This window comes from Pagrus major, chromosome 4, assembly GCF_040436345.1.
Source record: "Pagrus major chromosome 4, Pma_NU_1.0".
Taxonomy (NCBI): domain Eukaryota; kingdom Metazoa; phylum Chordata; class Actinopteri; order Spariformes; family Sparidae; genus Pagrus; species Pagrus major.
The window spans coordinates 39,903,819-39,920,353 of record NC_133218.1 but is presented as its reverse complement, the minus strand read 5'-3'; the positions used below and the strand labels follow the sequence as shown (position 1 = coordinate 39,920,353).

At 44.8% G+C, this 16,535-nt stretch overlaps 1 protein-coding gene across 2 annotated transcripts in view; it reads right to left on the bottom strand.

Moving 5' to 3' along the window:
- Nucleotides 1–16,535, bottom strand: part of vps13c (vacuolar protein sorting 13 homolog C) — a 74,819-nt gene that overhangs the window by 40,558 nt on the left and 17,726 nt on the right. For both annotated transcript variants that reach the window (XM_073464251.1, XM_073464252.1), the window contains 29 exons: nt 15,391–15,491; nt 15,110–15,252; nt 14,794–14,986; nt 14,575–14,689; nt 13,371–13,507; nt 12,971–13,103; nt 12,724–12,841; nt 12,504–12,636; nt 11,350–11,422; nt 11,018–11,118; nt 10,770–10,923; nt 10,159–10,238; nt 8,842–8,901; nt 8,342–8,492; nt 8,146–8,262; nt 7,956–8,059; nt 7,550–7,717; nt 5,542–5,846; nt 4,655–4,802; nt 4,465–4,573; nt 4,150–4,283; nt 3,793–3,949; nt 3,499–3,578; nt 3,282–3,341; nt 2,703–2,856; nt 2,424–2,543; nt 2,239–2,342; nt 823–990; nt 139–443 (listed from right to left, as the gene is read on the bottom strand). In XM_073464251.1, the coding sequence (XP_073320352.1) occupies nt 139–443; nt 823–990; nt 2,239–2,342; nt 2,424–2,543; nt 2,703–2,856; nt 3,282–3,341; nt 3,499–3,578; nt 3,793–3,949; nt 4,150–4,283; nt 4,465–4,573; nt 4,655–4,802; nt 5,542–5,846; nt 7,550–7,717; nt 7,956–8,059; nt 8,146–8,262; nt 8,342–8,492; nt 8,842–8,901; nt 10,159–10,238; nt 10,770–10,923; nt 11,018–11,118; nt 11,350–11,422; nt 12,504–12,636; nt 12,724–12,841; nt 12,971–13,103; nt 13,371–13,507; nt 14,575–14,689; nt 14,794–14,986; nt 15,110–15,252; nt 15,391–15,491 (3,925 nt within the window). The remainder of the gene's footprint in view (nt 1–138; nt 444–822; nt 991–2,238; nt 2,343–2,423; nt 2,544–2,702; nt 2,857–3,281; nt 3,342–3,498; nt 3,579–3,792; nt 3,950–4,149; nt 4,284–4,464; nt 4,574–4,654; nt 4,803–5,541; nt 5,847–7,549; nt 7,718–7,955; nt 8,060–8,145; nt 8,263–8,341; nt 8,493–8,841; nt 8,902–10,158; nt 10,239–10,769; nt 10,924–11,017; nt 11,119–11,349; nt 11,423–12,503; nt 12,637–12,723; nt 12,842–12,970; nt 13,104–13,370; nt 13,508–14,574; nt 14,690–14,793; nt 14,987–15,109; nt 15,253–15,390; nt 15,492–16,535) is intronic.

Here is a 16,535-nt window from a genome sequence, read left to right as displayed (position 1 = left end):
TTTAGTCCTGACTAAAGATGTCACCAAGACAACCTGGTGACCTCTTTAGTCAGGTGACATCTTTAGTCCTGACTAAATGCTGCAGAGTCTCTCTGCTGTCTATAGAGCAGATCCCTGGACCTGAATCCACTCACTGACCTGGAGAGTTTGAGGTGTGTCAGCTGGACGTTCATGTTGTCAATGACTACTGGCAGCGGGCATCCGTCCACAGTCAGCAGAGAGAAGCTGTTTCCCACCGTGATCAGACCCAGGTCCATCACAAGTGCATTGTGGGAGGTGGAGGACTGTGGGATGATGATGAGGGGAGCCTTCAGCTTGATGTCCATGGACAGACGGAAACTCTTCTGGGCGAAGTCTCGCACGCTGGACGCCGCCTTTTCCGCTGCCTGAGCCGTCGCAGCGCTCAGAGCTTCTTTAGCAGTCTGGAAGTTGTTGGTGAAGTTCTGAATGAAAACAGACACAAACAATGAAAACTGTCACTGACTACTACACCAACATAAAGCCAACATTAAAATCTGCATTCGAAATATCTTTATTATCCAGAAAATGGAAATGACTTATAGTGATCAGAAGGTTACTCTACTATCACTATCAATTCAATAAAAATGTCAAACAGTTCTGTAAAAAAAAAAAAAAACATTCAAACCCACAAAGAAATAAAATGACTCAACTTATCGTTAGTATTGAAAAAACCTGATGCAGAGTTACATGAAGCGTTTCAAGCTTTTATTGTTTCTGACACAACTAGAATAACGTTTTAATAACATCACATTGTTCTTTAAAAACAAACGAGTCATTCTGACTCAGCTGTGTGAAACTCACCAGCAGAGACATGATGAACTTGTGCAGGTAAACCACCTGAATGCAGCCCACGCTCAGCTTCACTCTGCCATCAGTTTTGGAGGTGTCGGCGTAACCAGCGCCCTCTGTGGCATTAGGAGTCAGACTCATGGTGAAGCTGAACACCTCATCACCCACGATGGAGATGGCCTGAAGGACAGTAAGGGTCAACATCCTTTATTCAACAGGACTTCAGCGGCAGAGAACAGAGTTAAAGGAATAGTTGCTATACTATGCTGTATCTGCCTGGAGGCACGAGGCTCCTCACAGCGTTTGCACTACGGAAGCTGCACCGGACAAGATGAACGAGACTCGCAATAGATACACACCGGTATTTACTTCCTGCTGTGAGTGTCAAAGTTTCAAATCACCAGTGCAGCAGATCCCTCTTGTGTTTGTGTGTCGCTCGGTCGCTCACAGCAGGAAGTAAATACCGGTGTGTATCTATCGCGAGTCTCGTTCATCTTGTCAGGCGGCTTCCGTAGTGCAAACGCTGTGAGGAGCCTCGTGCCTCCAGGCAGATACAGCACAGTGACTGTTCAGGCTGTAAAATGTACTAAATGACGTTGTTTCCAGTAAACTCTGGATGTCGCCACTTCAGGACACTTGGATTGCACCGGACGAGCAGTATGGAGGAATATTACAAAGTTTTTGTGTAGTTTTATGGACCTTTTCCTCTCCACTTACGCTCGTTATATGGATTTTGCTGCAGGAGGGAACCCTGCGGGTCTCCAGCTGCACTTTGAGGAATAAGAAACTACACTGGACTTCTCATCAGCATGAGGGTGAGTCCATAATGACTGAATTTCGTTCTAGAGTGAACTATTCCTTTAAGTCATCTGAAGCAGTCCAGGGTAGTTTAAGGTAATCCAGACTATGTCCGATTAATCCTGGGTAGGACCTTCAGCATACCTGACAGGATTCTAGTGTCATCTGTGGCAGCACATGGTGCTAAAGCAGAGTCTAAGACACATTAGAAACTCAAGAAATCAAGGCCGGTGTGAGTGCTCTGAGGCAGTCTGGAGCTGTCCACAGTAGTTTAACCTATACATAATTTACTGTAAACTATAATTTGTGCTTGAAATCTCAAATCTCTCTTATATGATCCCAATCAGTGCCATCAAACCAAGACCTGCTTGATTCTATTGGGACAAGTCTCTACGCAATCCTGTGGTGCAGCTCATCTAACACTAAATTCACCAGGGCAACTTTCAAGAGCAAGTGAAAACCGGTTTATGTAAAATGTATGAGGAATAAATGTAATATCATCAGTCTTGATGCCAGTACTGAAAGAGAGACAGACAGCTTACAGAGTCTTGAAGCATTCAGAGTGAACTTTGTTTCTGATTAAATGTGATCTCTATAATCGGCATTACCACACTAACACAACTGACTGACCTTCTTGTGGATGCTTTTCGGATCAACGTTGAGGACGATGAAATCTCTCAGGCAGGCGGTTAAATGAGTTTGTGGTCCTTGCATCAGCAAAGAGCCATTAAGACCTGAAAAACACAACACATCAGGTAACTTAGGGTTAGTGCCGATGAAAGAAAGCAGAAAGAAACTCAGCTGTTCCTCAGTACCTTGGATCTTGATGTCAGCCATGTTGCAGCTCTGGTCGCACACCAGGACATTGAAGGCTCCCAGCGTCATCATCACCTTCAGGTCGATGATCTCATTGTCTGCAGGTGACACCAGGGCAGCTGACAGGAAACACAACAATAAGACAAGTTGAAGATAGGCTGAAAGTATTTCAGATTTTGAGGACAACGTTCAGACTTTTAGACCCACAGAGCGGCAGTTTGTTTCACTGCACTTTTAACAGGATGACATTTAAGATCGTTTTTGTGAGTTGTACTGACTGGACCTGGTGGACACCGTCTTGTCCTCTGTCTTTGGTCTGATCTCTCTCTCTGGAGACAGGACGCTGCCAGACGACAGCGCTGCCGACAGGAAGTTGATGGCCGACAGCAGAGCCTCAGTGTGAAGCATGAGGTCGAGAGAGGTGAAGGTTACCTGCAGAGAGAGAGAGAGTTAATGAGTGTAATATTCATCTGTAACACTTTATTTTACTTTAGGCCTGTAATTTCAGAATAATTTTAAGTGCTTTCTAGGAAAATAAACTCTGTAGTTTAGGGGACAGACTTCATTTGTAGAGCTTCAAAAGATCAATTTCGACTAACTGCACGTGTGACCTGCAGACCAACGTCTTCAAATTCATGTTCCCCACAGTCACAACTAGGAATCAGAGTTCTTTCAAAGCCATTCCATGAACACTATTAGGAAATTAAGAACAAGACAGCATTGAATAGAAAACACTTAGCTGTACGTCATTGTTCATCTGACCACCAGAGGGAGCCAAAGACTTTCCATTTCCCACTGGAACATTAATTACATGATTGTGGGAAGAACAGCTGATCAGTGAGTGTGGACAAACTCACGTTGATCATCTGCTCCGTGTTCTTGTAGACGGTGGAGAAGTTCGGCCCCGAGCGGTCGGCCTAAAGAAACACAGAAGTTACAGAAGAAACAGATGTTCAAGGAGATTAAATGTCTTTATTCTCTGCTCAAGGGTCATCTTGTGCTCTCACATATGATAGCACACCTTGTGCACCTCAACAGGTAATCTGTGGAAAAGTGAGTTAATGATGTCATCACCTTGAAATACTGCACTTTGAGCAGTTCAGCTCCAGACTCCACTGAAGAGCTGATGAGACACAGCGGCTCACCACTCGAGTCTGAAACCAGAAGAAACCAAAAAAATCACGTCATGGAAACAAACAGCTGCTGCACATGTTTCTGTTTGATCAGCGGCTTCCTGTCCACACAGGAACCAGTTGGGACGGCAAAGAAAACACTACAGGGTGTAAAAGTAAAAGTTGATCATCATGGACCTTTACACACAGAGGAAGGTAATTATCACTCAGTCATGGTCTGCTGAGGGGCTCTGACCTTTGAACTCCAGGCACTTCATTGTGATCTTGTTGATGTAAGTTGTGGCACACATGTCATACTTCCTGACTTTGGTGTCGATGCCAAGCTGAGCGACCTGAAAAACCAGGAAAGGTGACTCCTTCTGCTCTCTGGGCTTCTTCAGGGTTAGCAACACCTTACGGAGGAAACAGGAAACAGAATCAGATGAATAAGACACCTGCAGGCTGGTCGGCAGAAAGCTGCTGTGTTGAGGAGAAATCCAAACAAAGTGACAAATGATTCCTGATCACACTGGGAGCTACAGTAACATTTCTGTTTCAAGAAAAATTTTTCAAGTCTGGATGAAACTTCTCACAGCATTTGCAGATTTCATACCTCTTTGATTTCAAAGTTGAGGAGAATATTGATCGTGTTTTCCGTCAGACCTCCATTGGTGGCGGCCAACACACCGTCAGATCCCGTCTGTAACGACACCACCTCGGCCTGCTGCTCAGCAAGCTCTGCCTTCTCTGAGGAGGGAAACCAGTCAGTAAAAATCTGATTTTCTGTTTGCGTCTGATTGGGGAAATTAACCAGATTCACACCGGAGCTCAAAGGTAGCAAGGTTTTATATAACACCAGTGTTGATGCACAGGTGAAACATCATGAGTTTCTGTCAGATTTCCCATCATGCACTGAGAGTAAAGTTACCTTGAGCCACCTGTCTCCTGACATCCATGCTGTGTTCTTTACTTCCCTCCCCGATGTTCTCCAGCAGGATCTTCATCAGCACGCCAAGGTCTTCCTCACCCAGACTCATCTGACGAGCACGACACAGTTTCATGTCTCACTCCGAGGAACGTTACATCCAATTAAACAACACCAAACATGTGAGACCTACGGTGAGGGACCGGAGGACTCCCTGGACCTGGACCCCGGGGATCTTGGTGAACCACGAAGCAGCCAGGTTCCTGGTGATGAGCAGCTCCAAGTTGATTGGCTGGAGGATCTCGATGTCGGGCTGCAAGGAGTCTGGCTTCAGCGTGGTTCTAAGAACACATATTCAATGTTTAATCAGCATTCTGTTTTTATCCACGTGGTCGTCATCATGTGTGAGTGATCAGCGCAGGAAGTGTCGGTGTGTTCAGGGTCGCTCAGAAACACAAACAGCAAATATTCACAGTTTCTGCGTCTAATCAGAGGTTCTGCCCTGATGAAGACGCTGTGACGTCACCATTTTAAACCAATACTACAGCAGCTGATTGGTCTATTCACAAAATTCTGCCATTTATTTTGTCATCTTCACCTTCAATCATACAGACAGAGAGAAGAGGCTGACAGGAAATGAGGAGAAAGACTCTCTGAAGATTCTCAGGAGAAATTATTGCGTCACAATAAAGTGGAGTTCTGCTGTCAAGATGCTCCGATCCTGCCGTCTGTTCGGACCTCATCCTTTCTCCTCCCTGCCTGTTAAATCTTCTAAGTCAAGAGAATAATAATAAACACTTGTGAATAACGCAGAATGTTCTCCTGTTTTGTTGTATTACAGAGAGTCAGCTTTAAAAAATGTCTGCTCATTTGTTTGTTTGTTTGTTTGTTGTTCTGGTTCTGAATGATATTTCTTCAGTTTAGTGAATTCACTGCGTTACTTCTTTGTTCCCTGTGTGACTCTGAACATTTTTCTTGTTTGTCCGATCAGGCTGATTTCTGACTCAACCACAAACCGGTTTCTAGATAAATAAGTAAAAATGGACCTTTTTGTTTTATTCTGAGGTTTTGTGTTGATACCTGGAGAGTTTCAGCTGACTCAGCTTGACGTCCATCTTCTCCACCACTGCCGGCAGAGAGAAACCTTCAGCCTGCAGCAGAGAGAAGCTGTTCCCCACCGTGATCAGACCCAGATCCACCACCACGGCATTGTGGGAGGTGGAGGACTGTGGGATGATGATGAGCGGAGCCTTCAGCTTGATGTCCATGGACAGACGGAAACTCTTCTGGGCGAAGCCTCGAACGCTGGACGCAGCCTTCTCCGCCGCCTGAGCCGTCGCAGCGCTCAGAGCTTCTTTAGCCGTCTGGAAGTTATCAATGAACATCTGAAGAACAGAATACATCAGCAGTGAGACAACAACCAACCCAGCGTCACAGGATGAAGACGCCATGAGGAGCAAAGTCAGAGGGAGCCGATGTGAGGCGTTCACTGCCTGGACGGAGTGTACGGTCATTTCTGTTTCATAAACCTTCAGATGAATTAAATGAGCCTCTGACTGATAATCACGTCATTCATTTAACTCATAAAACAACATGTTTCTGCACGTACACGTCAGCTGGTTCAATAACAAACTTTATCGTATAAAGACGATTGATTGAAAATAAACGCAAACTTTTCAACGTGTAAACGCAAAAACACATTTATGAATCAATAATTGTAGGAATAATCAGAGGTTAATTTAATCAAATCTGAAGTTTTTCAAACAAATAAAGTGCAAAACCATTTTCAAGGAGGGAAGTGAGGTCACAGGCAGAGTCATGTGACTGACGGGGGGGGTGATGGCAGCAGAGTGAGTAGCATAGCACTTATGGAGGAACTGTTATGAAAAGCATGAGTTTCTGTTTTTTTGTGCCACTGTGATGTTTGTTAAGGTAGTATTTTTGTTAAGGTGGTACTTTTTAGCTTTTCTCTCCTTCTGGGTCAAACTGGGTTCAAACATCATCAATGAACTGGTTCTGGCTCAGATTAACCCAAGTTCACGATTAAAAACCAGCCGTGAAGTCGAGGACGAGGGTTGACCTGATCACAGAGGCTGCGTCATATTCTGAACCTTAACCCAGATGATATTTAAGGTGGACTGGGGTGCAGTGGAGTCGCTGAGTGAAGCTAAAGCAGAAGGATTGATGCAGTTCAGAGCTGCATGCTGGACGCTGTACCTCATCAGCAGACCAATACTGAAAGATAAAAGAAGCCTGAAAGAACAAAACACATGAACAAGACCAGAAACATGAGAGACTGTAGAGAAAGACATGCAACAAGAGACACCACACACACACACAATCATTTCACACTGCCATGTTACATATAACGCATATATATTACAGCTACAGACACATCAGAGGTTAGAGTTCATTTTAATAATGTGGAGATTTTCAAAATGTTATTTCCTTTAAAACTGAGGAGAGAACCTGCCGACTTCACTCATCACCGGTCCTGTTTGTGTCTGTAGAAGATCTCAGTGTCTCATTAATCCCAAACAGTGAAAGTTTTAGTCCCACAGACATTTTGTGTGATATCATCCTGAACTCGAGTTACACTGACACACACCTGTGACAGGTAAGACTGTCAATGCTAACTGCTACGGTTCGATTGGTCAGCTGGTCAGGTGGTTTGCTTGCTGGTTGGTCGGTTGGACACTCAACATTTTGTCCAGATCGGTCTGTACCGACACCGATTCAGGACACTGCAGAACATATCTATCAAATGTGAAGCACGGCATTGTGGGATTTCTAGTAAAGAAATAAAGATAATAAAATCTCATGTGTTTGCAGTGCGATGACTTCCTGTTGATCAGACACACAACACAATACACTCAAATAAATATAAAACACTTTTAAATAAATTTAGATTCTAAAAAAAAAAACTAATGCAACTGAAAAACAGAAACATCAATTACACAGAGCGTGTGCAGACATATGTGTGCTTAAGTATTCATGTACAAGTGAGCTTGTGTGTGTAGAGATGTATTTATGTTTATGTATTTGCACATATATAAATGTGTGTGTCTGTCCAGGTGTGATATCTGACCAGCAGCGACATCAGGAACTTGTGCAGGTAGACGATCTGGATGCAGCCCAGACGCAGTGTGACCTTCCCGTCCACCTTCGACGTGTCACTGTAACCCTCCCCCTCCGTCGCCCCCGGAAACAAGCAGAGTTTGAAGCTGAACACCTCCTCACCCATGATGGACACCGCCTGTAGGGGGGGAAGAGGAGGGAGGACAGCATCGTCTCATAGAGCTCATGAAGGTGCTACTATCACTCTACTGTTACTCCTGATACTCGTCCTGGTTCTGCTGAAGATTTAATCCAATTAAAACAACAAGGCACAAACTGGAGCTCATCGTTCATTCGTGTATTTTTATACGGGATCATAAAACTAAATCTAACAAAGTGCCTGTATGAGAACTAAACAGTGAACAAGTGTTGGGGACCTTTCTGTGGATGGTTTTGGGGTTGACGTCTGTGACAACGATGTCTCGGAGTCGAGCGAAAACCTCCGTCTCCTTCGCCTGCACCAACACTGATGCATCGATTCCTGCAGGGCAGCGACAGTCAGGTGACGCATTAATGAGTAAAACGTGTTGGCGTCACTTCAGTTTGTGTTAAAACATGTTTCGGTACCTTGGACTCTGATGTCAGCGATGCTGTGGCGATCGTCACACACCTCCACATGGAAACAACCCAACATGGCGAACAGCTTAAAGCTGAACACGCCGCCATCTTTGGTTCCTTTAGACACTGGAGAGAGATCAGAAACATGACGAGCCAAACACATTTTAGACGAGACATTCTGACACACCTGTGAGGAGACACTCACCTGTCCGGCCCTGTCCACTCTTCTCCACCTGCTGTTTGGTATCTCGGTCGCGTGCGGCGGAGAGTTTTGGTGGCACGACACTGGTCAGGTAGGTGATGGTTGACAGCAGAGCTTTAGTGTGAAGGAGGAAGTCCAGAGAGGAAAACTCCACCTGAAACAGCAGCAGGTGAACAGCTGTGAGACACCTGTGAACACCTGACTGTCAGCTGAGAGGAAGAACAAGACACTAAGAGACAGAAACACAAATATAATTAAATTCTACTTTTAGGAGCCCCTTTTACTTCAGCTTTCATCAACACCACACCCCTCCACCCCTCCACCCCTGCATCCCTGCACCCCTCCACCCCTGCACCCCTGCACCCCTGCACCCCTCCACCCCTCCACCCCTGCATCCCTGCACCCCTCCACCCCTGCATCCCTGCACCCCTCCACCCCTGCATCCCTGCACCCCTCCACCCCTGCACCCCTCCACCCCTCCACCCCTACACCCCTCCACCCACCTTCAGGGTTTGTTCGGTGTTGTTGAACAGAGTCTGGAAGCTGGGACCGCTCGGGTCGGCCTGCAGGACGACACACACACACAGAAACATGTTCAGATGCGGAGTCGGTATGGTGTGTGTTCATGTGTCTGAACCACACACACACAAACACACACTACTTGCTTCATCTGTTTGTGGTGCTTTGACGTTTCAGTCACAAAAATCTTTGTCGAGACACAACAATCACACAGAGGCTGTGTCCCATGTACAGAGGCTGTGTCCCATGTACAGAGGCTGTGTCCCATGAACAGAGGCTGTGTCTCATGTACAGAGGCTGTGTCTCATGTACAGAGGCCCAGGGTTCGAGTCAGACCTGTAGGCCTTTGCTGTGTGTCAACCCCCCTCTCTCTTATCCCGTATCGAATAAAGACATGAAAGGCCAAAAAAGTAATCTGAGTTCTTTAAAACTCGTGGCCACATTATTATGAACGGTATCGTGTGTCTTTTGTTATCCATTGTGATCCTTTTATAAATGTGTTTGAGAAAATGTAGATGGATGAATTCAGAGCTCAACATATTTTATGATCTCCTCAACAAAGACTCAGCTGTGAAGTCTTCTCCGCCTGCAGAGGACCGGCCTCTGTCAGTGAACTCCTGCTGGGAGTGAATATAAATAAGGCTGCTGGTCCAGATGATTACCTGGACGTGTAATAACAACATGCTGATGTTATTACTGACACCTCATGTTCCCTCCTGCCTCACGACAGCAATCATCGTCCCTCTGCATAAAAAGTCTAAAAAATTAAATTAAATCTTTTTTTAAAAATGTACATATATTAATTTTCTTTTTATTGGCCATTTGTGAGTGGATTGTAATGTGACTTATAACTGAGACCTCCTCCGTCTCTCTCAGTTGCCTCTATCAGCCTGTGGACAATTTGTTGAAAAATGAGTTGAAGTTGTTTTAAGCTGCTGGACTTTGCATTTCTTTGTGAAGGACGCACGTCAGATTTTCTGCGACAGTCCAAAGGATTTGACCTTAAATTTATTTAATTAGTGCCTCGTCTTAGAGGCTCTCTGCACTCCGCTAACAGAGAGCAACAGTAGCTAACGTTAGTTTAGAAATGAAGTCCAATAACATAAACAACTGGCTTCCAGCACAGTTCTAGAAATTAATCTTGACTGTGTCTGTTTGAGTAAAGTTTTCTTGGTCTTTGTTTGGTTTGATCTTTATTCAGGCAGCATTATATATTTGCAGTGTTATCCATCACTTCATTCATCACTCCCAAAAGTTTTTCTGTCACTCATTTAACTTCACGTGAGTGTGTGTGTGCTCACCTTGATGAACTCCACCTTCAGCAGGTCAGAGCCTTGCTGCTCCGAGGAGCTGATCAGGTGGAGCGGACGATTCATGCCGTCTGAAGACAAACACATTAAACCACATTACATCACATGACCTTCCTCAGGACCCATACCAAAACTAGTTTTAGTGATCAAGTAGACCGGTAAGTGTAACCAAGTACATTCACTCATGTTCTGTACTCAAGTACAATTTTGACATACTTGTACCTTTTCATTTTCTGCTACTCTGTATTTTAAACTCCAATACAATTGTTTGATAGTCTTAGTTACAAGTTACTTTGAAGAATCAAATTTTCAATAGAAAATACAAATCAACTACTAAATTACAACAATTACAATTTAACTGCCCAGCAGTGTATTAAGTCATTAACATGAGCTCCATCTTTACCAGCTGCAAGTGCAGGTCGATTTTTAAAGGATGATATAATAACAATAGTTTGGAGAAGAAACAGCTGTTAGCAGATTGATCGGCTGATTATAGGGCAGCTGTGGATCAGGAGAGCCGGACGTTTGTTTTTTGGTGATTACATGATTCATATAAGGTAGAAATCATAATCAAATAATAATTATTATTATAGTTATGTTACCTGGTACGTCGCAGTAGTCAAGTGTGACTCTGCGCAGGTATGAGGTGACACTCATGTCGAAGCTCCGCCTCTTCCCTTCAGCTCCCAGCTGACGGACGCTGAAGGACAGGATGGTCTTCTCCTGGTCCACCTGTCGGGTCAGCTCCAACAGCACCTGAACACACCAGACACTACTGTCTCACATAAACTTAATATAACTATGACTCTAAGCCCCTAACCCTGACCTGAGACCAGAGAAACAAACAAACCTCTTTAACTTCAAACTTGAAGTGAAGGTCGGTGAGTTCCTCCAAAGCTGAGAGCTGGTGATCCTCATCTGTCGACTTCTCGCTGGTGTCTTCATCTGAATCTGAACACAGCACACAAACACTAATTACAACATGATAATCAACATTAAAACTTAACATTCAATAAACAGGTGGACGGCTTCACTCCCTCCGTTAAATAAATAAATAACTAAAATTAAGAAACACACCTGTAACCAATTTGTAATTCTTTTGTTTCATATCAGTTATGTGACACTATCAGTTTTTGTGATTCAACAATGTTTAACAACCAATCGGAGCGCAGCAGCACCGACCTGTTTCCAAGGTGTCAAGGAGTGCGGGGTGAAGGCTGAGCGCTCGAGGTCTGACCTCCGCCAACGACAGCACCTGCAGCAGGAAACACACCCAAATATGGTGACATCAGTCCTGAGCTTCAGTTCAACCGTCACAACCCAAATTTCCTGTCACACCCTAAACTTTAGCTGTCAATCCTTAAACTTCAACTGTCACTCCCCAAACTTCAGCTGTCACTCCCCAAACTTCAGCATCACTAAACATATCTGAAAACTCTCCCGACAATCCCCAAAGACATTTTTATTTAATCCAAACTTTCCCTGTCAATCCCCTAAATTTCCCTGCTCTGTGACAGCCATCATTCTTCATCCCTCCTCTGAACATTTTTTGTCATTTTTTGCTGTTACTCCCATAAATATGCCATCATCACTGCCCTAAACTTGGCCCTGGTACTCTCCTAAACTTTTTTTCTGTCACACCTACAGACTTCACCCGTCACTCCCTAAACCCTTTCACGTCAGGTTCAGACAGGACGCCGAAGCGCAGCGATCGGAAATTCTCGCGCGAGCCACGGCCCTTCTGTTCACACCAGACACGAATTTCTCCACACCGGTCGGCAAGCGGCTCTGCTCCTCAGCTGTTCTGTAGTCACACTTGGAGCTGTTTTTCACCATAGGAAATTAAATAACTGCATAAAATTACAACCCCATGTTTTCCTGACAACTGTAAATGTATGTCCACTTCATAGTAATGAGTAGTTTTCTGTCAATCGGGGTGTTTAATTATCAAAATAGTTTTATTTTGAAATTTGTTGTATTTTTAAAATCGACCGGATTCTCTCGTTGTTGCTTTGTTTGACTTCCTGCCTGGCTTGAAACATTCGGCCGCGGCACGCGAAAAAAAAAGACCAGATGCCGCAACGATCGCTGCACGGCGTGCGCCGGCAGTGGAGCAGAGCGCCGCGGCGCTACCTATGTGAACCATGGGCGCCAAATCGAAAATGGCTCTGCTCCTCAGCGCTTCGGAGCTAATTGTGGCGCTTCGGCGTCCTGTCTGAACCTGGCGTCAGAGACTCATTGACTGACTGAAGCTCACAGTGACAGTTTCACCTCCTGAATGGTTTGTTTATTTCAGTGGGTGCGGCTACAGTGGGATCGGGCTGTATCAAGTCTACCTTCTCTGTGGGGGTGGAGGGGGAGGAGCCTGTGTTGGGCAGTGGGATGCTGTCGACCAGGTCCAGAACGTTCTGGATCTTCTGGTCTGAGATCTTAATGTGCAGCAGCGGCAGCTCCCCCGACACCTTGAACCTGAAGCACAAACACTCAAAATTACTGACACAACATGTACAGGTGAGTGAACAGATGAGTCAGCAGACTGGATACCTGGAGTCATACCTGGGCATCCTGGCATCCTTCTCCACCATACACTTTGCCAGCTGGACAGTGAAGTCCATCGGCTGGAGGATGTGTTGAACTGATGAACCCTGCAGCCGAGCCGACTTCCAGGCCTCACCTGGAGGTCATTTACAACTGAATCAATGAAGTATGGACTTCCAGGAGGTGTGTCCTTGTTGTGTAGTTGATGTGTAGGTGTTGTGTAGTTGTTGTGTAGTTGTGTAGATTTTGAGTAGTCATAGTGTACCTGACTTGCTGTAGAGCACCTGGACTCTTCGAAGCTCCACGTTGTATCTCTCGTAGGCTCGATCCATGATTTCCTCCAGAGAGGAGAAGGAAGACGAGGACGAACTGAGACCGCTCTGCTCAACACTGTTCAACTACAGACACACACACACGTTACATTCAACAATGTTCAACTACACACACACAGCTCGGACTACTGAACTTTGTGGTCTTAAACTCTCCTTTCATTCAGTCTGAACAGAAAAAACAACAATTTAAAAACCAGATCATAAACCCCAAAAAACTTTTAAAACAATTTAAATGAAAAACATGATTTAAATTTCTAAATATAAAACCTTTAAAAAAAAAAACCTGTCTGACAGCAGTTAATAATAAAAGTCCAAATAAAAATGAATATTCACCTGCAGGCTGCCAAAGTCCACGATGATCAGGTCCGATGTGTTGCTATAGAAACCACACTTTGGTACTAGCAGGTAGGACGGCTTCAGGTCGATCCTCAGGTCCAGGACCTTCCTGGTCTCAATGATGTGAGACAAACCTGCAGAAACCAGAATGCATCAGAGTCCTGATAAGGACCAGACTGTCCTCTACCGGATCAACTGAACTGAGGAGTCTCACAGCCTGAGGACAGAAGCTGCTCTGTAGTCTGGTGGTACGGCACAAAGCGTCATGTTTTGTCCACAGGAGGCGTCACAATCAACAAAACATTAATGTTCCTTGAATTAGCTTAATGCTAACTTTGCTATGAAGCATGACATGCCAACATTTATCAGTGTTTCCCACAGAATCAGACTTTAATTGTGGCGGTGGCTGTCCAGCTGGGGTACTATAGAGCATGCAAACTCGAGACTTCCGCCAACCGAGACGGCTAACTTTCGGTTTAGCGCCAAGCTAACTTGGATGGGGATAAAATGTAATCGGGTGGCTCTTCTAGACTCTCCAAATTTTATTGGACCAAATTGCGCAAATGCTGACAGTAAAACAAGTCATCTCACGGGTTGCGAGGCTTTTATTACCGTTTTACAGATGCGTGTTTCACAATGTTGCATCACATAACGATATAATTACACAGCTTGGCCACGATTAAAACTGGCTTCAAGGCCTGGGGCTCTTTGTGGGGGCTTGATCTCGACGATGAGGCCAGCCGTCTTCTTTGCAGAGGAAATTACGGTCAAGCCAACTGTGTTACATAGTCCTCCTCCTCTTCTTCGTTGGTTTTACCGGCAGACTAAAAACCACACCGCCATCCACTGTATCGGAGTATATAACATCATGCTATTCACTGACGGTGCCTGTCTTGAGTGAGTGAGAACGGGATGCACGGCTCCAAAAAAAGAAAATCAATATGTGGTGGCCAATGTTGATATTGTGGCTGACCGCCACAAATAAATTAATGTGTGGGAAACACTGTTTATGTTTAATATTGTGCAAATTCTCTTAGAAATACAATCAATCAATCAATAAACACAGAGAGATAAACTGTTTCTGACAAAACACATTTCAACACCGGACTCAGACTTGGTGAAAAGTTGAAGCTCGAGCAGCTGTTCTCAGACTCCAGGTGATTCATCCAATAAAAACCTGTTAACATCTGAACCAACTGACCTGTGGCAGTTTTCTCTTTGATCTCCTCCAGTTTGGAGAGCGTGGCTGAGGTCAGCACCTCCAGATCGACACCTTTCCCCGTCTTGAAGAACTCAGCCAGACTGTTGACGGTCAGCTGGAGGACAAACAGCAGGAAACACAGGTGTCACTCTAGTGGTTCATTACCTGTTCTTACAAGTGAGTCATGTGATCTGAGGTCACATCCTGCTTCCTGTTTACCGCGTCGTAGATAATCTCCACAGGCTGAGAGTGAACTCTGAGCAGCTGGTCGGCCACACTCTCCTCGGGGTTTAACTCGAACATGACGCTGAGCAGAGAGGAAGAGGCGTCTCCCACTGAGGCGATGAGTGAAGGTACCGCCCCCTGCTGCTGTAAGCCTGTAACGTACCAGTGCTGCAGTGCCGCCTCCACCCTGCAGGACCACAGACGTTTCATTCATTAACAAATGATAAATTGTTTGGTCATGTCCACCATACAACACAGACACCACACAGGTCAAACCTGCGACAAGTGGTCACAGGATGAAGAGGCTCACCTGAAGGCCTGGGCTCCAGGTCTCTGAGAGATTCTGGTGCTGAGGTCGATCATCTGGACTTTGAGGATCTCTGGGACGTCCGGCTGCTCTCTGACCGTCACAGAGGTCCTGAAGAGCTGGAAGGTGACAACCACGGCCACGTACTGAGCACACACACACACACACACACACACACACACACATACACACAGTTACAGTCTCAGTCATCAATAGTGGATTTAAACAGTCTGTCCCGATGGTGGATTTAAAGGGAAAGTTAATAAATCAGCAGGTGTGTTTACCTGTTTGGGTAAAGCTAGATTGTGAGAGCTTCCACTGTAGCCAATGGCAGTGTAGAGTTTTTCTTTTTCGTCAGCCGTCATGAGGTCCTCCAAACCTGAACCTGAACGTGAGAGGCAGAAATGTGTTTAGTTCACTGAAACATAAAGTCTCTACCAATAAAACATCACCTGAACACCTCTGACAAACCATCATCCTAAATCCCTTCATGTCGACCAAAACACAAAGTCATCTGAACACCACATGATGTCAAATCAAACACATCAACCGTCCAATCATCCAAACATCAACATCAAGAATCATCCCAACATCAACCGTCACGAATCATCCAAACATCAACATCAAGAATCATCCCAACATCAACCGTCACGAATCATCCAAACATCAACATCAAGAATCATCCCAACATCAACCGTCACGAATCATTCAAACATCAATCGTCACGAATCATTCAAACATCAGCCGCCAAGAATCACCCAAACATCAACTGTCAAGAATCATCCAAACATCAATGTCAAGAATCATCCGAACATCAATGTCAAGAATCATCCAAACATCAACTGTCAAGAATCATCCAAACATCAACCGCCAAGAATCATCCAAACATCAGCCGTCAAGAATCATCCAAACATCAACTGTCAAGAATCATCCGAACATCAACGTCAAGAATCATCCAAACATCAATGTCAAGAATCATCCGAACATCAGCCGCCAAGAATCATCCGAACATCAATGTCAAGAATCATCCAAACATCAGCCGCCAAGAATCATCCGAACATCAACGTCAAGAATCATCCGAACATCAACTGTCAAGAATCATCCAAACATCAACGTCAAGAATCATCCAAACATCAACTGTCAAGAATCATCCAAACATCAACTGTCAAGAATCATCCAAACATCAACTGTCAAGAATCATCCAAACATCAACGCCAAGAATCATCCAAACATCAACTGTCAAGAATCATCCAAACATCAACTGTCAAGAATCATCCAAACATCAACTGTCAAGAATCATCCAAACATCAACTGTCAAGAATCATCCAAACATCAATGTCAAGAATCATCCAAACATCAACGTCAAGAATCATCCAAACATCAACTGTCAAGAATCATCCAAACATCAACTGTCAAGAATCATCCAAAC